This window comes from Corapipo altera, unplaced genomic scaffold (genome assembly GCF_003945725.1).
Source record: "Corapipo altera isolate COAL_440 unplaced genomic scaffold, ASM394572v1 1, whole genome shotgun sequence".
Lineage (NCBI taxonomy): Eukaryota > Metazoa > Chordata > Aves > Passeriformes > Pipridae > Corapipo > Corapipo altera.
This window is the reverse complement of record NW_020884873.1, coordinates 32,995,870-33,017,194: the sequence shown is the minus strand read 5'-3', so window position 1 is coordinate 33,017,194 and position 21,325 is coordinate 32,995,870. Positions and strand designations below refer to the sequence as shown.

The 21,325-nt window shown below is 35.5% G+C and overlaps 1 protein-coding gene across 1 annotated transcript in view; it reads left to right on the top strand.

Moving 5' to 3' along the window:
- Positions 1-19,921, top strand: part of CAND1 (cullin associated and neddylation dissociated 1) — a 32,708-nt gene extending 12,787 nt beyond the window's left edge. Inside the window, exons 3-15 of the mRNA XM_027655464.1 lie at positions 3,198-3,352; positions 5,104-5,227; positions 5,657-5,913; positions 5,997-6,102; positions 6,584-6,729; positions 7,771-8,063; positions 8,707-8,848; positions 9,486-10,979; positions 11,733-11,828; positions 13,516-13,685; positions 13,784-13,948; positions 14,179-14,286; positions 15,328-19,921. Coding sequence (XP_027511265.1) covers positions 3,198-3,352; positions 5,104-5,227; positions 5,657-5,913; positions 5,997-6,102; positions 6,584-6,729; positions 7,771-8,063; positions 8,707-8,848; positions 9,486-10,979; positions 11,733-11,828; positions 13,516-13,685; positions 13,784-13,948; positions 14,179-14,286; positions 15,328-15,552 — 3,481 coding nt within the window. The 3' untranslated portion in view covers positions 15,553-19,921. The remainder of the gene's footprint in view (positions 1-3,197; positions 3,353-5,103; positions 5,228-5,656; positions 5,914-5,996; positions 6,103-6,583; positions 6,730-7,770; positions 8,064-8,706; positions 8,849-9,485; positions 10,980-11,732; positions 11,829-13,515; positions 13,686-13,783; positions 13,949-14,178; positions 14,287-15,327) is intronic.
- The last annotated feature ends 1,404 nt before the right edge of the window (positions 19,922-21,325 follow it).

The window sequence follows — 21,325 nt, the reverse complement described above, 5'->3', positions numbered from 1 at the left end:
ATTAATTTTACTAGTGCTGCATACTGATATTTGTTAATCAGGGTTTAACTCTGTACCATGACCTGTCAACTCCATTATTACATTGTACAATCAAATGTATGAAATTGGAACTTCTCCTCCCACTTTTTTCCTAGTGTCTTAAACTTGTTTTGTTTTTTAAAGTGCTTTGAAAGGCTGGTTTTGGGGAGGAGGGAAAAATATTTACCCTTGTGTATCATACTAGCTTGTAGCTGAACAGTTTTAAAAGTTTGATAGTTGCTACTTATTTCAAGTCAGTGAAAACTGTAGTGCAAATGAATATATTAAAACAGAGTATCACAGAATCACGGAATATGCTGAGTTGGAAGGGACGCACAGAGATCATTGAGTCCAACTCCTGGCCCTGCACAGGACCATTCCCAAGAGTCACCCCATGTACCTGAGAGTATTGTCCAAATACCTCTAGAACTCTCTCAGGCTTGGTGCTGTGACCACTCCCCTGGGGAGCCTGTTCCAGTGCCCAACTACCCTCTGGGTGAAGAACCTCTTTCTAATATCTAACTTTCAAATTTTTTTTTCTTTTCCTAAGCATGGGAAAACAGTCTATCTTTGGACAGCATACTCCCTTTGCACTTGACAAGGAGTTGAACTAGGGAAATACTTCCAGTTGGAAGTTGGTTTATTGTTAATTATGTTAATCTATTTTACAAATAATTTCATCATCTGCTTGTAATACTTCCGTGTGCTTCTATGTTTCAGTAAGGTTGTGACCATATGGTCCTAAATCGAAGTAGTCTCAAAAGTCTGATATATTGGTAGTGAATAGTGGCATATATTTGAAATTCTAAACTTTGCTTTCTTGATCTTAATCTTGTTTTGATAAATTCATTTATTTTTCCCCTAAGGTTTCAGTTTGACTTCAACTCTCTCCAATATTAGTATTTATTGATCCAATAGACATCATTTTAGTTTCAATTAGCTTTGATACAATAAACTTTAATGAGAAGCAGGTGTATACAGAGTTAAAGTTCAGTTTGGAAAAAACTAAAGAGTGTATGGAGGCAGTACATTCTAATGTAGTCCTAATCAGTTAGCGATTGTCTTTAAGATGCTCCTTTTTTTGCATTTGTTCAGACAATGGTTTCCGTATGTTTCACTTTTATAGTACTGATTTATAGAGAGGTTGACTGTGTACATTACATACAAAGTTGAAGGCCAGATACAAAATTTGCACCCTGCCATCTGTCATGAATGGGTGGTTAGGCTGCTTAAAGAATCACCATCAAAGGAACTGACAAAACCCTCAGGTTTTAGTATGAATTTGTGTGACTTTAACAGAGTTCAATGGCAAGGTTCACTCTGTTACTCACTACGTAGATGAGGCATATATAGGAAATCTTACCCAGATTGTTTTGATACAAAGGGCTCACTTAAAATCCTCCCACTTTACAGCTCTTCAAAGTTCACACTGAGAGCATACATGTAAAATCCCTGAAAATCTTCTGTGATCTCTCACTATGGCTGAAGTTGAATTTGATGGTGAATTTAACTTGAAGTGTGTTTCATAGGAGGAAAAACATTGAGGTACTGAAAATCAGGCTGTAGGATTTCCTTGGTGGGACATCTGCAACAGCTGCAAAACAAGTAGGAGATGGTCTGTGCACAAGACCAAGTCAGAATGCTACTCATTTTCCCTTTGATGCAGGTGGAAGAGAAAATAAATAATAGTTTTCTGGAGGTACACTTGTGTTTTTGTTAATTCCGCTGATGGGCTACACTTTTAAGTCACAATTCCCACTTTTTCTGTAGATAGCCCTCGCTACTCCTGTCTCCGTTCTTGTGTCAATACATTGCTTTTCCTTCTGTGTGACTGTTGCTCACAACAACTTGTCCTCCTGTCCTCACTTCTGTCAGGGTCAGTGCAGAACCTAAATGTATTAGAACTTCAGCTTCATGTCACATCTCACATCTAATGTTGTTGTCTTATTAGTAAGCATGCTTTCTTGAATTGAGTAGTGATACTATGGATGTCACCACAGAAAATTAAACAGAGAGTAGATGGCAAGATCAACCTACAGAGAATGAAAGCTTTTGAAACAAAGAAACTTTGTCTTTCGGGGGGGTGGTTACTGTATATGTAGGTTAACTGTACTGTTTTTTGATGGACAGCTTGTAACACTTTTTTCAGAACTCAAGATGTTAATTGTTAATGTATATTTGAGGAAGTTGAGTTAGATTAAAATATTTGGTAATTTAAAATATTTCCAAATAAATTTCCCATTTCTAAGATGCCTTGTCTAAAGGCAGGTGTTTTAAAATAGGGAGAAACTAAATAAGCAAATTTGCAGTGAGAAGTTGTTACAGAGGTTTTTAACAGATGAATGGGAAGACACAGGCGATAAAAGGCTTGGGGGTTTTTTGTAACTTCCCTTTTGGAACAGAACATTAAGAATGAAGAGATGCTGGAAGTTGGTGGTAGGGCTAGAAAGGTGGTGAAGGATACTGTATTTCTTAGCAATGGACTAGACTTTACTAGGACATCCGAAGTGTTAGTATTTTGAACAATTTGAGAGCATTTGACAAAGGAATACAGAATCATTGCCATTCTCAAAATGGTTGGAATAACTAAAAATTCGCAGTTCAGAGGAAAGAGGAGTGTAACTGTGCTGCATGTATGTGGTGCTTGTAGTCTGTGTGAAGGAGGACATGCCATATCACTGTTTTTTATTTTAGCATTTGTATTCTAATAAGGAAGGCACTCTAAGGTATCGAAGGAGTCTCAGTGTGTATCAGATTGAATCCAAGTGTTGTAGAGAATAAAGATGCAGTAATTAAGAATGTTGCTTACTTGCCTGTGGAGTAAGTAAGCACTGATGGTCAAGCAGGTGAACTGATGGCTCTGGCTAGGTAATTTTTGTTATAAATGTTGTCATTAAATGAGAAGTAAGAGGGACTGGTTTTGAGACTGAAGCAGTAAAGTCATGCAAAAGCCGTTTCCAGCACCAGATAAAAACCAGGTACTAAATGAGCATTTTGTTACTAGGTTTATGGAGATGGGTTATCAACCCAACCAGCTAGAGGTTTTCAGATTTTAAAATTCTACTTTGTATTGCTACCAAACCCAACCTTAAGTTTGTGACTTGAATGCAAAATACTGAAATAAAATGACATGTTTTATTTAGGATTGCAGATTTAATACTTTTCTTCTCTTTATGCAGCCTAGGACCTTTGGTGAGTAAAGTGAAGGAGTATCAAGTGGAGACCATTGTAGATACCCTCTGTACAAACATGCTCTCAGACAAAGAACAGTTACGTGACATTTCAAGCATTGGTCTTAAAACTGTGATTGGAGAACTCCCCCCAGCTTCCAGTGGTAAGGCATTTTGTACTCAAGGATTTATCTAGTTGTGTAATTTACTAATTCAAAAAGATACAGAAGCCTGGTCTTTTAATGAAGAGATTCAGTTCATTTAGCCTTGGAACTAATTTCCGTTAGGGGAAAAACGTATGGCACAAATATCCTTTTAGTTTCTCCTTCTCTATATTGCTAGATTTTACTTCACAAGTTTAAAAACTTTTTTTGTTTTACTGAAGGTTTGCATTAATGTGGAAAACAAACTTAGAGTATATGAACTTTGGTATAACAAGTTGAGTGTGAAAGCTTCTATTTTATTAATTGCCTGGTGGAACTTTTCTGGGCTATTGTAATAGCTAAATCTCATCTTGCTTTTTGATTGATAGTACGCTTTAAAATGGATTACAACTTGGGTATTTCTCTCTAACCATTTGATTTCTTGTCTCAATTTCTGGGAAGTGTTTTGGAAAGTACCTTGTGAATGACTGCTTACCTGCAGGTTTAAATGAAGGCAGTCTTTCCTCCAAAAGAGATATTAATGTTGAACAGCTCATCACTTAATGGCATTACTTTTTATTCAAGTGCTTTTCAGATATCATAGCGTAGGAATGAGAATAGAGAAGTGATTAAAAAGGCTTTGGAAATGACATTTTTAGAGATTGAGGTCTCTTAAAAAAAAGAACTGTGATTTTAATATCCCTTTTGAAAGTTGACATGTAAATCTTGCTTTTATTAAGCGGTAGTGAGATGCATAAACTTTACATAAGCAACTAATTTTAAGTAAATTGCTTTTACAATTTAAAAAGCTTTTACACTTTCGTTTGCCTACACAAAATGAAAGATTTATGGGTAGAGATAAAACTCAAACAAAAATGCAGGAAAATCTTTCAATATCATTAACATTCCTAATATAAAAATAAACATGTTATCTCTTTCTCTCAACTCAAACACAAATTGTTGCCTTTTTTCTTAGCCTTTGTGGTAAGACATTTGACTGTCCAATTGTTATGTTTTAGTTATAGTCATAGTTAAGAATTAGCCATAATATATATAAACCAGACTTAACATAGGTTGGAATGGTATTAATTTCACACTGAAATTCCCAAAATGTGACTAAAAAAATTTCATGCATGTGAAGATGAATGCTAACTGTGTTGTTACCATGACATGAGTTCCTTCTCATAATTACTTGAAACAACATTAGACAGTTTGAGGAAGGGGGAACTATAGAGTTGTTGTAAAGACATTTTTTCTTGTATTTTAAAATACTTTGGGTCTACCTTTTTTTCCTCCTTTCTCAAATGTTTCAGCAGTATTTCAGATACTTACTACTTAAGAAACTTCTTGTGCAAAATAATTTTATTTTACTTTTTCATTACACAGCCATTCTTTAGAGATGGCTCCTCTTCTGTGCTTCTCCTTACCATGTAGTTTATTTCTCCATTTTTACTCATAGACCTTTCATTTATTACTCTAGACTGGTCTTGACCTTCACTTTCCATTGCTTGCCCTACCAAAAGCAGTGTCCTTTCTGTTATATATTCCTTCTGGGACAAGAAGCTCTCCTCAGTATGTTTGTACATAAATAGTCTTTTAGCTCTAATGCAGAGCATACATGACAATAGCAAACAGACTGTTCAGGTTTGTTTTGTTGTGTTGGAAAAGCTTCTTTATGCTGAGATTAGGTTGCTTTCTGTAGTGGCAAACATGATCTCTGGTGTTAAAAACTCAAATATTATGAAAATACTGAGGTTTTGTTGTTCTTTCAGGTTCTGCATTAGCAGCTAATGTTTGCAAAAAGATCACAGGGCGTCTCACTAGTGCTATAGCCAAGCAGGAAGATGTATCTGTTCAACTGGAGGCACTGGATATCATGGCTGATATGCTGAGCAGGTAAACATCCATCTTTTAATATGCCGGTGAATGCTGATAAATACTCTTTAAAGCTTGAACTTTAGTTTTCCAAATGTAAAATTAAATTAGTTGAAGTTATGTGAAATAATATGATAAGGTATTAAGTACAGGTGAAACTTAATTTAGAAAAAAAGTGAATGTATTGAAGATAATTGATTTATAGAACAATTCCTTTATTATTTAATCATATGAGAACTGTAATTTTAAGCTTATTTTAATGTTTATTTTTATATTTATTTATTTATATTTTAAACTAATTTCTTCTTTTAAAAAGTTCCTAAAGCTTAAATTTAAATAATTAATTGGAATCTTTGTGATGTTTGGGGAATATTTGAAGATTGTTGTACAGTATATGAACAAAGTTATCTAGATTCAATTGGTTTGAGTTTGTGTTTTGTCTGTTTTAAGGCAAGGAGGACTGCTTGTTAACTTCCATCCTTCAATTCTGACCTGTCTGCTCCCCCAGCTGACCAGCCCAAGACTTGCTGTGAGGAAAAGAACCATCATTGCTCTTGGTCACCTGGTTATGAGTTGTGGCAATATGGTTTTTGTTGACCTCATTGAACATCTGTTGACAGAGCTGTCTAAAAATGATTCCATGTCAACAACTAGGACCTATATACAGTGTATTGCTGCTATCAGTAGGCAAGCAGGTCATAGAATAGGTAAGAAAAATTTATAAATTATCTTTTACTTTAAAGTTTTTAGGTGAGAGTAATGACTTAGCTAATTTTTTTTCTCTTACCAGGTGAATATCTTGAGAAAATAATTCCTTTGGTTGTAAAGTTTTGTAATGTAGATGATGATGAACTACGAGAGTATTGCATTCAAGCCTTTGAATCTTTTGTTAGGAGGTAAGTCATGGGTACCTATTTCAGGCTTTCAGATCTGATAGTGTGCCATTGGATTGTAAGCTATCAAGAGACAATCTCCTTCATAGAAAATATTTTTGCAAGCTTTGAGCTGGAACTGTTTCTATAACTCTACCTTGTAACTTAACTGTTAAACAGGGTGTTGTGTCTGTACTTTAGAAACTTCCTACAGTGCCATTGCTACTTGTGCAAACAGGAGGTAAGTATATTTGTGTCCAGTAATGGTGACAAAAAATTGGTATCCAGAGGCTTATCTTAGTCCTTTTCAAACTTCCAATCTAGCAGATCCTGTTACACAGTAGCACTGCCCTTTCTGACCTTCCTTTCGGAATTTCTGTAATTCAGATGGGTGCATTGATATTAGTTGTGTTGGCTCCAAAGTACAGGATGTGGCATGAAGTCATTTAGGAATATTTTAGTTCTTCAAAGTAATTTGACATTGATTGTACTTTTTATTGTGCAGGTGTCCTAAAGAAGTTTATCCCCATGTATCTACTATTATAAACATTTGTCTTAAATATCTTACGTATGATCCTAATTACAATTATGATGATGAGGATGAAGATGAAAATGCTATGGATGCTGATGGTGGTGATGATGATGATCAAGGTATATTCTCTTGTTGGTTTGGGGGAGAGAGTGAGCTTGTGATCCTGTACCTGTCTGAGAAAATTGGTATAGGTGGTATTGCTACTAAGTACCAGCATTTGAGTAACTTGTATACTTTCATATTCATATTTTGTGCCTCTTTTAAACATACCTTATGAACTTACCTCTTGGAATAAAAGTGTAGGATATTGTTGCTGGAGATCAGTGATTCCAAGGGTGAACACAAAATGCAAGACAAATACTTTAAAAGACTTGAAAGGTGGAGAAAGGCAGAAGTGTGTAGCATGATATAACTAAAGTGAGAAGAACATCAGTTCGTGAGTTGAAAATACATATACAGCATGGGGAAGGCTTCTCACTGCTTTCCACTGTATTGTTACCTAATGCGTAAAATCAGAATAGATTGAAAATTGCCTAGTATTTTTCTGTAGGATAAAAAAGTGTTTTAGACTGAAAGGTGTAATGTATTTATTGTTAATACAGTGGCAAAGCATTGCCATATGTAAGCTTTATGAAAACTTGGACACACAAGTAATCTGAACTGAGGGCGTAACATTCCCATTACTTAAGGAGAGAATGAGCTGCATAGTTGTTGCTTTTGCACCTGAGAAGTTTGTATTATTTATTTTTTGTTGTTGTTATTTTTGGGGGCAGTATATGGTTTATTTACTCCTAGAAAGAAGCAGACAGAATAATTGGCTGAACCTTGATCAGCTAATGTTCATTGTTGCATTGTTGTTTATGTCACAAATAAAGAGGAATGTGCTTTAAATCAGTAGTCAGGCTGTAAATATGATGGGAACCTCGTTGTCCTGTTTGCAGTTTAATACATGTGTAAGACTAGCGTGAAAAAATTGGCATAGAATTACAACTTAGGCCATTTAGAAGGCTTTTTATGTATGGCTTTTAACATACTTCTGAACCTATCTCTTCATGTGTCTTATGCAAAGAACCCAACTGTCTTCTTTTTTAATTGTTTAAAATGAAACTTGGTGCTTTGCTGGTCTAGATTTGAACTTATGCATAATTTATTTTTTTAAGGGAGCGATGATGAATATAGTGATGATGATGACATGAGCTGGAAAGTGAGGCGTGCAGCTGCTAAATGTCTGGATGCTGTGGTTAGCACACGACATGAAATGCTTCCAGAATTCTACAAAACTGTATCTCCTGCTTTGATAGCCAGATTCAAAGAACGTGAAGAGAATGTTAAAGCAGATGTTTTTCATGCATATCTTTCTCTTTTAAAACAAACTCGACCCGTGCAAAGTTGGCTTTGTGATCCTGATGCAATGGAACAAGGAGAGACACCTTTGACAATGCTTCAGAGTCAGGTTATTTGTCAAGATTTTTGTTATCTTTGAGAAGACATACTGAAGTTGCACCCTGTTCATAAGGATAGTTCATTAAATGTGCCTTATCATGCTTTCATCACGTGCAGGTTACAGTTTATTCCTGTAGTATTAACATAGAGAGCAAGCCAGGTAAACTGGCCCAAAAAAGTGCAGCAGTCTTGGAAACTGAAATTACTGACTCATGCAAATGTCCTGATTTGATTTCAGTTGTTTACCATCACCTGTGAAAGTTGCATTACCAAAGCAAAATAGTTACTTTGTGCATTCTGTATGCAGACAATAAGCTCTAATGATTAAGATAAAACTTGATTTGCTACAACATATTTTATTTGCAGAATAAAAAGGATAATGCTGAAAAACTTTTTCTAAGTGAATTATTTGAGTGGCTTTTCAGTTGTTGCTCTCTACAACTTTATTAATGCAAATCACCTTTTAAAGTTAAATTACTGTTTTTTTAAAGCAATTATTTTGACTTTATTCCCCAGTGTTTCTGTAACTTATCTAGTTCTGTGGAGAAATCAGAGGGGTCGGGTGCACGTATTTCTTTATATGCCCCCCCAGTAATCAATAATGGAAGAAATGCGAGCTGTTGAATCAATTAACAGATGTGTGATGATTACAGGTCCCCAACATAGTTAAAGCCTTGCACAAACAGATGAAGGAGAAAAGTGTGAAGACTCGTCAGTGTTGCTTTAACATGCTGACTGAACTAGTAAATGTGTTACCTGGAGCCCTAACACAACATGTTCCTGTACTTGTACCAGGTATGAGAAACATGCTATTAACTTAAATATTTATTAAATTGGATGTGAAGTTTTGAAACATCAAAATATTCTAGTCCTGACGGCTTTTTGCAAAAGCCTTGAAATGGGACTTCTATTTAAAGAAAATGGCAAAATAACCAGCTACCAAATGAATCCATATAAATATTTTAGTGACATATTTCCATTAATCTTAAAAACAAGGGTTGTCTCCAAGATTGAGGTTTTTTTCCTGCTGTATCAAAAAAAAAGTTAATTTTCTTCTTAATTGCAAGATCAAGCTGCCTTCTTTTTCATCCCAACAGAGCAAAATATTGTCCATATTTTAGCTTTTGAAACTTAAAATGTTGAAGTTTGAAGTAACGATGAAAAGTAAGGCTGGAAATGTTAAAGGTTCAGAATTTCTTTATAATTAAGAAAATACATCACAAACCATCAAATTGCCCATATCCTCTGGTAGAGGAAGCTTAAAAACTAATTGATTGAATCAAAGTGCTGAAAGGGGCTTGGAAGCATTCAAGGAGGGTTGGGAGCTAGAAAACATAAATTCAGTATAGCTGCCTGCCTTTGGAAATTTTGAAGTGTTTTAGCAGACTATAAATTACCTACCCTAAAAATACATTTTTTGTTTTTCTTCCAGGAATAATTTTTTCACTGAATGACAAATCAAGTTCATCTAATCTGAAGATAGATGCTTTGTCCTGTTTGTATGTGATCCTCTGCAATCATTCTCCCCAAGTCTTTCATCCTCATGTTCAAGCATTGGTACCTCCGGTTGTAGCTTGCGTTGGAGACCCATTTTACAAGATAACATCAGAGGCACTTTTGGTTACCCAACAACTTGTGAAGGTTATTCGTCCATTAGATCAGCCTACTTCCTTTGATGCTACTCCTTACATCAAAGATTTGTTTACTTGTACAATCAAGAGATTAAAGGCTGCTGACATTGATCAAGAGGTCAAAGAAAGGGCAATATCTTGCATGGGTCAAATAATTTGTAGCCTTGGTGACAGCCTAGGCACAGACCTGCCTAGTACACTTCAGATCTTTCTAGAGAGACTGAAGAATGAGATCACTCGGTTAACTACAGTGAAGGCCATGACATTAATTGCTGGTTCTCCTTTGAAGATAGATTTGAGACCAGTTCTTGGGGAAGGAGTTCCTATTCTTGCTTCTTTTTTGAGAAAGAACCAACGAGCTTTGAAACTGGGCACTCTTTCTGCTCTAGATATTTTAATTAAGAATTACAGTGACAGCTTGACAGCTGCCATGATTGATGCTGTCCTGGATGAGCTTCCACCTCTGATTAGTGAAAGTGATATGCACGTATCACAGATGGCCATCAGTTTTCTAACAACACTGGCTAAAGTATATCCTTCCTCCCTGTCAAAGATTAGTGGCTCCATTCTCAATGAACTTATTGGGCTGGTAAGATCACCTCTACTTCAGGGTGGAGCACTTAGTGCCATGCTAGAATTTTTCCAAGCTTTGGTTGTGACTGGTACAAATAATTTAGGCTATATGGATTTACTGCGCATGTTAACGGGTCCAGTGTACTCACAGAGTACAGCACTTACTCATAAGCAGTCTTACTATTCCATTGCCAAATGTGTTGCTGCCCTTACTCGAGCCTGCCCTAAGGAAGGACCAGCTGTTGTAGGTCAGTTCATTCAAGATGTTAAGAACTCAAGGTCCACAGATTCCATTCGTCTTTTGGCTTTGCTTTCTCTTGGGGAAGTTGGGCATCACATTGACTTAAGTGGACAAATTGAGCTGAAATCTGTAATATTAGAAGCATTCTCTTCTCCTAGTGAAGAGGTAAAATCGGCAGCGTCTTACGCCTTAGGCAGCATTAGTGTTGGCAATCTTCCTGAGTATCTGCCATTTGTCCTACAAGAAATAACTAGTCAACCTAAGAGGCAATACCTTCTTCTTCATTCCCTGAAAGAAATAATTAGCTCTGCATCAGTGATTGGTCTCAAACCATATGTTGAGAACATCTGGGCCTTACTCCTGAAACACTGTGAATGTGCAGAAGAGGGCACAAGGAATGTTGTCGCTGAATGCTTGGGCAAGCTTACATTAATAGACCCAGAGACTCTGCTTCCGCGACTCAAGGGATACTTGGCATCAGGTGAGTAGTAGTAATGCATGAACGTATTGTGGCTTTAAGGCAAATGGCTTTGTGCTATCTGTTAATAAATGGGTCTAGTTTTGCGAATGATGTGCTTAAATTTTGTGATAACTCTTGAAGTTTTGCTCCTCCCCACCGAACAATGGAATCTTAGGTGGTTCCATTTTTACTAGAAGTTGCTAGTCATACATAAAAAGAATTACTTCTGTGTTCTGTTTTCAGCTATGGTAATTCAAAGGAGCATGAATGACAAAGGGACAGATTAAAAAGCCAATTGCAACATGTTGACATTTTGGTGTAAATTATTTGGTGTATTCCTATTTTTCAGATAAGGATTCTGAAATTTTTAAGGATTAGGATGGATCACTGTGCATAATTCATGAATCAGTTTCGTATCAAGAACTGTATTCACGTGTTTGCTTTACGTGCTTCTACTTTTAAGGGAGAAGTGGTTTTTTCTAGGCTGACGTTTGATCATACATAAACTGTTCTAACAGGCTTATTACTCAAATTTTCTGTAGCAGATAACATTACATGCTTATTGTGTCTTACAGTATTTTTCCCATGTTTGAAATGTTTTCTCCATACATTTACTTGAGTTACATATTGCATTTCTAGTAATCAATAACCTTTCTTGTTTGGTGTTCTTAAGAGTATTAGAAGTCTAAAAAGAATGAATGGCACTGAGCATGATTTAGATTCTGTAGTTGTTCTGTTTTAATCTTGCGTATTCACACTTTTGTTTTGTATAAGGGTCCTCATATGCTCGAAGTTCAGTGGTTACTGCTGTTAAGTTCACTATTTCTGATCATCCACAACCCATAGACCCACTCTTGAAGAACTGCATAGGTAAGTTCTTTACTTTTACTGACAGCTTTTTTGTTTCCAGGCAGTAGAATGACATTTAAAATTTGTTCTTTGTGTTATCAGAAGTAAGTATTTTGCAGATACTAGGATTAGCTGCTAATAATAACTGTTGGAAGAGTTCCAAGATGTTTCTGCAATAGCCAGTTATTTCTGTTAATACTAGTTTGTTTGAATTCTGAGCAGTAAAATATGTTTGATTAAAAATTCTATGTATTGAAGCTGTGATGGGCAATACAAAAAGCTAGGACTTTTAGGAGAGGGAACTCAAAAACTGATTTCCTTTCTCATGTTTTTGGCAAATTAAATCAGTTCGATGTAGTAAGGTGTACTGTCTTTACCCAGAAGTGTGGTCTTGGAAATATTTAACATTCAGTCACTTAAAATATGCATGCGTGAATTCAGAGTGTTACCGGGTTTTGAATTGTAAATATAGGTTGTTATGATTTTGTAATGCTTGTGATCTGAAAGCATTTGGAATTGTGTATATTTTTACAAGGATAAGGTAATCCGAGCTTTCAGTGTAACGTTGGTATGATAAAGAGCCTTGCAATGCTGTGGCTTTTTGAACTTTTTTCATTTGTATTACAAAGATTTGTTTAATATGCTATGGTGAATGTTTTATACTTGAGTAATTGCAGGTTTAAAGATAGGTAAAAAATTATCTATACCACTAAGCCTAACGGGGAAAAAGATTTATCTTCAAAAGCATAAAAGTTTTGTGGGGAGCAAGGTTTCTATTTATGGATGAATGAAGTCAATTCCTATGTGTTATATTCATCACTAAGCTTACTTTTTTTTTTTAATAATACATTCAAGAATTGCTTTAGGTATTTTCCCCTCCCAGTGAAGCTGCCTTGCCCCTTTGGTTTCTGCAAATATTTATTAATTATTCAGTCAAAAAACTTGGTATCTAGTACTTAAAAAATCTTAGTCATCTTGAGTTTTGTTACCCCAGTTTCTTTTGTGTGTGTGGAAGTCACTTTGTTGGTTTTCTCATTTGAAAAATTTCACTCCTCACGGAGTTAGCTAGTAAAACTTCACAAACATTGTGGGAAAAATAAGATATATTCATGCAACTATTTATTTTAACAGAACTCTATTATAGAAGTATAGAAAATCTAATTTAAAAATGCCTGAGGGTAGAGTGGGATGAGAAGGTGTTGCTACGTTAATATATACTGAGTAGCCTTATTTTATGGTAATTTAGGTATTCTCAGTGTATGCCAATTTAGGGGTTAAAAATCAATGTGTTGGTAGTTTCCTTGAGAGGTGTTCTCAATTTCGTGAACTGCAGAATTGATATTGGTTTTCTAATGCATATTCTGAGAGAATTTAGTGAATAAAAGCAAAGGTTAAATATCATTTTCATTAATTTACATACTGTATCTTTAGAAAACAAGTTAAAATATCATTGTGATGGCCATTTATTTTGATGACCATAATGAAACTGCTGTTTTATTATACAAACTACTGTATATAATTAAATTAATACTTTTTGTATGAGTATGGTTTTATTTGGATAATCATGCTGAAATAGCAGGTGTCTGTTACATTAAATTAACTCCTGCACTAACTATGTCTTTTTGAAAGGTTAAAACTAAGCAAAAATATTTTTAAAGTTGCAGATTAAAAGGATCGTCATAGGTTATTTATTTCTGTATGATTGCAGGTGATTTTCTGAAAACATTGGAGGACCCAGATCTCAATGTCAGGAGAGTAGCTCTAGTGACGTTTAACTCAGCTGCCCACAATAAACCATCTTTGATAAGGGACCTCTTAGATACTGTGCTTCCTCATCTTTACAATGAAACAAAAGTCAGAAAGGAACTAATCAGAGAGGTATGTTAACTAAGAAAAACAGTGCTAAATATATGTGAGTAGATAGATTTTTTTTTAAAAATGTGTTATTTAACTTTGGTGTTTCTGTTTGCTGACAGGTGGAAATGGGACCATTTAAGCATACAGTTGATGATGGCTTGGACATAAGGAAAGCGGCTTTCGAGTGCATGTATACTCTATTGGATAGCTGTTTGGATAGACTAGATATATTTGAATTCTTGAACCATGTTGAAGATGGCCTGAAGGATCACTATGATATTAAGGTTAGCTGTCATTTTTCTCTGTGAAAGCAGTGACTATGTCAAAATATTTTAAATAGTGAATAAACTGACATGGTAAAAATATTATGTCGTATGCTTAAGTACTTCACTACGTTTGCCAGTATCATTGAAGTGTGACTGTTTGAACGGTTACACAATATTGTAGGAAATGTATCTCCATATATATGCTAGGCATGACTAATAGTTGTATTGGGTTTTTTTCCTCAACCTAGATGCTAACCTTTTTAATGTTGGTGAGACTCTCTACCCTTTGTCCAAGTGCGGTGCTGCAGAGATTGGATAGGCTCGTGGAACCTTTGCGTGCTACATGTACAACTAAGGTACTTGAATTCATTTAAGTTAATTACTTTGTGTTGTCTTATAGAAATGCAAAAGAACTTGTGTTTAAAGAATACTTCAGTACTGCTGCAGCATTTTCTGAGTTATGATTGATGAACTGGAATAGGCAGGACAATATAAATAAGTGTGCCTTTATGTGTGTGTTAAATTTATTTAAATTACAAATCGAGGGATAGCCTTGTTAGCTTCTTTTTAAAAATTCTCTGTTTCTTTGCTGTCCTTTCTTTTGTTCCTTAAAAATTTAGCTGCCACTTGGGCAACATGTAAATCTCATTTTATTATAAATAGTGAAACTGGAAGACAGAGTTTTTCTGGCATCTGATGGTTATGTTGTTTCAGACAAGCATTTGGGTGATGAAGGCAGTGTAAAGTAGTCCTGGTTTCGTTGGGTTTTTATTGTTTATCCTGCCTCCTCATTTATATTACAAGATTATTGGATCTTGGCACAGTTAGTCTCCTTCCATTCCTGCTCATCTTGATCCGTGTGCTGTGACAGTCATTTAATGCCATTTACCTTGCTTTTCCATTGTTGTAGTCTTCTATATTTCACATCAAGAAAATTGACTGCCTTTAAAGATAATTTGTGTTTGTATCACTGAAACATCTTTGAAAATGGTAACAGAAGGTTAAGCACTTACTCTAAGGTCAACTTTTTAATAAGTTCTATTCTCTGGAAGCTGGGAGTAGTGTGATAATAGCAGTTTAATGTCATTTACTGACCTTACTAGGTAAAGGTTGGCTGCTGTAATTGCTTCGATTTGGTGATTGACTTGGTAGTTTACAGCCTTTTTCTATTTACCTTGCAGTATTGAAGCTTCAGTCTATTTGTAAACAGTTCTGCTAGAAAGATGTTTAGGGGTATTTTTTGTTTGGTTGGTTTTTTTTAAGAGCTTAGGTCATTTTGAAAGCTGTGCAAAGTGGTAGTATGGAAGGAAATAGGTTTTTGTAACATACATTTTTTTAAGGTGGGTATAGGTGGAAGTTTAAGTAAAGTTACAAACATATTTTCATTTTTTCCCTAGGTAAAGGCAAACTCGGTGAAACAGGAGTTTGAAAAGCAAGATGAACTAAAACGATCTGCTATGAGGGCTGTAGCAGCGCTTCTAACCATTCCAGAAGCAGAGAAGAGTCCATTAATGAGTGAATTTCAGTCACAGATAAGCTCTAACCCTGAGTTGGCAGCCATCTTTGAAAGTATCCAAAAAGATTCATCATCCACTAACTTGGAATCAATGGACACTAGTTAGATGTTTGTCCAAAATGGGGACCATTATGTTGAACCATATGATGCACTGAATTGACAGGTTATGAGTAAGAAACGGAAAAAACATATAATTACACATTGTTCCACTTTATTTACCTTTATGGAGACAGTTGGCTTTTCCCATAATTGCTTTTCTAGCATTATTCCAGAAATGTATTTCCATAATCCAGAATTTGTTAACCACTCTGTTTTAGTGGATTTGACCACATTTGGGAATTAAAAAGTTGACGCATGGTGTATGGAAATAGGTTCCAACATCCATTTGCCCTGTAATGTTTAGGATTAAAATGTCAAAATTTTGTGACCATGATTTTTTTTTTCTTCTGTTCACTCTTTCTACTTGTAAACAAAAAAGGGGGGGAGGTGGGAATCAAGTGTCCAGGTGCACCATGTTTTTTGTATAACTTTTTATTCTTTTTTGTTTCAGCTTCATAAATTGGTTTGGCTGACAGATGAATTATGTGTAAGATTTATTATATTAAAAGGATGGTTTGGGCACAGTTCAAAAAATCAGATGCTAATGTCATTTTTACAGATGTGGGGATTAGAAAACCAATATCCCTGTTGTGCACACTAATTTTGCATGAGCAAGTTTACAAATATATATTGTCTGTAAAACAGCATGTGCAGTTTATTCGTAATGCAAGTTAAAATAAGTTCTACTGTATCAGTGCAGTTTTCAGGTATTTTGACGTACAGGCCATTCATACCGGAAGGGATGAATTAAGGTTTGTTATCTTAACCTGGCTTTTTTGAATGCCAGTAGCATGACCCTGCAGATATTCTTACAGTAAACATGATGATTTCTGCAGTTTTCATGGGTTTTCATTCCCAAAGACTGGATCCACTGGAATTGAGGTGGACAAACTGTAAGATTGGAGGGGAATAGGATGAGGTGGAGGTAAAATGAGCAGAGAAAACAATAGCTGCTCAGTGGCTCCTGAACTCTGGATTCAACTTTGCTTTTGTTATAAAAGTATGAAGGAAGTTTCTTTAGTGGATTCTATCTCCTGTTCTTTATCCAACAGCTTTTGTTAAGGCACTAGTATATGGTGCTACCTAGATAAGTATTGCCAGACCATCATTTAGTTCCTGTTGGAATGTTTTCTGGCACATGGGACCACCAGTGGGTTGCAGTGCTGCAAATGTCATACAGTATTTGGGTGAGACAGGAAACAGGGAATGGTCAAAAGACTGGAGAGAGATAAAAAGCCAACAGAAGAAAAAGTTCTTCTGTGAATATGCTGAGGTAATTTAGAAGCGGACCAGAAGTGGATAGCTGGCAGTCCTGCAATGAGCTAGAGTTGGGAATTCAATAATAAAAAAAGAGGGGAGCCACTGCCTCAAATTGAGACTTACCATTACTTGTTAAATGCAACTCCTTAGTTGTTTTGGTTTCTTTCCCTCTAAATCAGATCTGAATTTGATTTTTCTTAACTGGTATTTTTTAGCTAGTTTGATATTTTGGAAACCTGTTATGTGGGTATGTGGCATAAGCTGCTACATGACTAAATAAGCATACATTCTTATGACCTCAGAGACAGTTTCCTGTGAGCGTTGGGGCTTGGGGGCAAAATCTTCACCTTACATGCTTGCAGCTTGGGAAAAGCAGAGGAGATATTGGTACATTTTACCTTAATAGAAGGACCTGAACAAAGAAGTCTGTGAACTCATTGAATAGTAACAATTCTAATGCTGTAGAAATTTTTGAAAATGTAGCTTTCTCTGTCTCCAAAGTCTTCATACTAATGTAACAATTGTCTTCTAGAAGTAGTAATAAATGAGATTAAACATACCAACATATCTAAATGTCATGAAAAGGAGTGGGATGACTAGACAGAAACCATATGGTAGAAAAAAGACTGTGAATTAGGTGCATTTTATCTTACTGTATAACTCATCTACTTCAATTACAGCAATACACAGACCTTCTAATTAAAAATCCATTGTGCTAATTAGTTGTCAACTAATCTTAGAACTTTTTATGTTAAGTTTTCAGAGTACATTAAAATGTTTTATAGACCTAAATCTAGGTGTGAGAATGGTATGATAAACGTGAAATGTGAGGCTAAAATAGGAAAATGGAGTAGGTGACAATGGTAAGTGAACAGAATATTCGTAACTGAGAGATTTGTGTGTGCATTACTACCATAACACAACACCTAATGTGGTGGATGCAAATCATGTTCACTTTGTTTTACAGTACATTGCAGTGGAGGAAGCTTAAGGACAGAATAGAAGGTTGAGCTATATTACATAGTGAATGCTTTCTTGCAGAAGAGTAATTTTCACTTTGACCGCTGATGAAGAATGTGGGAACATAAGGATTAAGTCTTCCCTGTAAATTGCAGAAATTCCAACAGTGTGATTGTCTCCAAGTAGCAGTTGGTTATTTTGGTGATTCAGGAAGACAGACTCTGTCTTCCTGTAACTGCATCATAATTACTGAATTTTTTTATTAGTGTAGCAGAATGTAACCATGTTAGGTGTTGAAATTCTGATGACTTTCATTGGATCACTTGATTGAAAGGTTTCTTTGGTTTTCCCTGCTGTATGTCCAAGTATTTGTATAAATCTGGTGTATTTATGCTTTTAGAGCAATTAGGTTCAGGTAATTCTATTAAGGATGATGTCAGGAATATATGCAGCTGTTCTTTAAATGCTAAATATTTGAAACTGAAATCCTACATTTCTCTAAGTAAAACAAAACCAGAATTCTGAAAGGCTGCTGTTAAGATGTTTGGTATGATTAGAACTTTCTCTAGTATTTTTCATCACTTTGCACATAGACAATTGAGACCAATTAATAAGGTTGCACATAACATAGAAATGGTTGGCCAGTCCTTGCATTGCAGATTCTAGGCTTTAAGTATTTTTGTATCTCAAAACTTGCCATTCTTACAAGGGAGGGTTTTTTTCTAAAATTATAAATTGAAAACTACCAGTACTTCAAGAACGCTGCATTTCAAACATGTAAATTTATTTTTTATATGATTTATCTTCAAAATATTGCATCTAATATAGCAGTTGACAAAATAAAAAGAGCTGAACTGCTTCCAGTTGTATTTTTATGAGGTGAACAAAGCAGTACATATGCACATAAGCAGCATTGCTTCCCTCAGGTGAAGGATTATTTTGACATTCCATCAACTCAAATTAAAAATATGAATTAAAAGTCCATATCTGCTCCTATTGTATTTACCTTAACAGATATTCTCAATAATGAGGATAGGAACAAGTTCACTCTGATCTGGCGGACTGCTTAGTAGTAGGGATTTAGCAACTGTTCTCATATTTACTGGTACTTCCCCTTCCTCGCCTCTACTTTAGATGACTTTAAAAGCAAAGTAACATGTGACCTTGGAAGTGTGTGTGTGTGTTGTTTTTGTTTTGTGAATCCTCATCATTCTGACTGAAATGACACCTGTTTCTGCCAAATACCAAACAGTTAAGCCTGCAGCCTCTGGGTTTTATTTCCCTATTACTCTGAACTTCAGATAAAGTGTACTTTTGTTGGTTACTGTTCTTAAAATTAATTTTGGAGAAATGAAAAATACTAGTCAGTTTATTACTTTTTTTTTTCCTTGTTTCCTTCTTGTTGTGAGGTGGGAAGATTTGCTTGATGTACTATTGAACATGAGGAGGTGGAGATTCTGGCAGCAAGCTTTGCTCCCTGCCCTAGAAGAGTTCTTCAGTATAGAGTTATAGCTCTTCCACTAAAGCCGACCTTTTTGCATCCGTATCCATTTATAATTTTTCATTGTATCTGAGTTCAGGGAAGGAGAAGGAAATCGGAATTCTTGAGAATAATGAAGTAAATTAATCTTCCACAGCCAGTGTTGGTGAAGCAGGGAAGCTTTCTGCAAATGGGGCTTTTGTGAGAATCAGGCAATTTTGTCTTGGTAGGGAGTTAGACTTCTTTAGATTTGTTTCCACCCCATGAGGCTTTAATATTTCCACATAACCTTTAATGAGGAGAAAACTTCCTTCAGAAAGGTCATCAATCCCCCAAAACAAACAAAGAGTTTCAGCTGATGTTCATCTGTGTGTTGTGGTTTAGGACATAACCCTGAACCACAGAAGAAATAAGAGCTTCTTTCTGACAACAACACAAACACCATCTGGAAGACAGATGTTACCTAAAATATAGTGCTGAGAAAGAGAAAATGGAATCTTACAGTGAAAATATTTTAATTTAAAATAATTCTCTTTACATTGTCTTTGATCATATTTTTGAAGAATGGGAAATACAGAAGGAAAAGAAAAAAGTAATTGGCAAGTGGTGACCTGTGATCCCAGAACTTAAGGGGTAATTTCTATTCCCTGCTGCCTCTTAAAAAAAAAAAAAAAAATGTATTTTGATAAAAGTACATAGTAATTCGGAAAATACTTTTATTCTGAAGGAGTTAAAGTTGTTTTTTATTGTCACTATTTTTTTCTTACATTATGAAAAAATTATTTCTCTTCTTATGTGGATTTCTCTGACCTGACAGTTATGAGTCAGTTTAATACACCTGCTAAAGTCTTTAGGAAATAAGCCGTGTCACTTGGTTCAGTGCAGTAAAGATGTTCCTGCAGTAGATAATGTTTGGAAGTCACTCTTTCCCACTGTTCTTTTAATAGATTAAAAATACCTGGTCCTATATGACTTTTTACATGTAGTTTCCATTCAACCTCCAGCCTTTTTTCTGTTCGACTGGACAAGTATTGGACTCCTGATCATCTGATTACTGTTACTGTAGATGCCCCCCTTTCTGGAGATTCTTGATGTTGTAATCTCAAGTCTTCTAGAAGACTTTTTTCTTCAATCCTTACTCTGAGGTATTTGCTAGAAGGTTCAGTTTTGTCTCCTGACATTTCCATTGTGCAAGACAGTTCTTTCATTAATTCTATGTAGTATTCATTTTACAGAGGGATTTCATGCAGAGATGCCATGCTTACATGCAACTGAATGCTATTTTTGAGGAAGTTCGTAGTTCAAGCACTTCTCTCTGCAGTGAAAATACCTAACATATCTAAGGAGAAAACAGAACAATGTGTCACATGCACAGAATTCATGGAATGTGGCTTCATGTAAATTTTTCTCTTGCCCCTCAATTTCTTAATGCTCACAACTGCTTCAAATGATCTAAAGGTCTAGACCAGCTTGCCAGTAAGGTGTTTCAAGTAGTAACAGTTGAGTTCTGCCTACTGATGGAATGTATGGGAAGAGCTACTTCGATTCTTTTCCCTCCACAGCTACTGATCTTCATGCAGATGGCAACTTTGAAATGTCAGCCACGTGTGACAGAAGGGTGAAAATTGACCAATGTTTTAAAAAAAGAAATTGGATTTCCTGTCATCAATTCCTTTTCAAACAACTTTACCATATTTTTTTTTCAATACAAAGATGATCAAATGAGTATTAGGAGGACACTATATCAAAGTGACTGAGTTGTTATTTTAACTAACACTGTAGGTTGAAAACCCATGACTCTGGTTTGAATAGTGACTTGTTTACAAAAACCATCTCATCATCAAAATTGAAGTGTGGAATGGAAGATGCACATGGACAGAGATGGTTGATTTTAGTACCTTGGCAGGGGGCAGCCAAAGTGAAATATGAAACTCTGCGCTGTTTCTCACATGATACCAATTTGTGCATATCAAGTGGGTGAATTCAGCTCTAATAAAATGGTAGAATATTTGTATCTCCGGGCAGCCTATATGAAAGATCAACAAGTTGTTTGACATGGCAGGTTATATAGTGTTCCAGC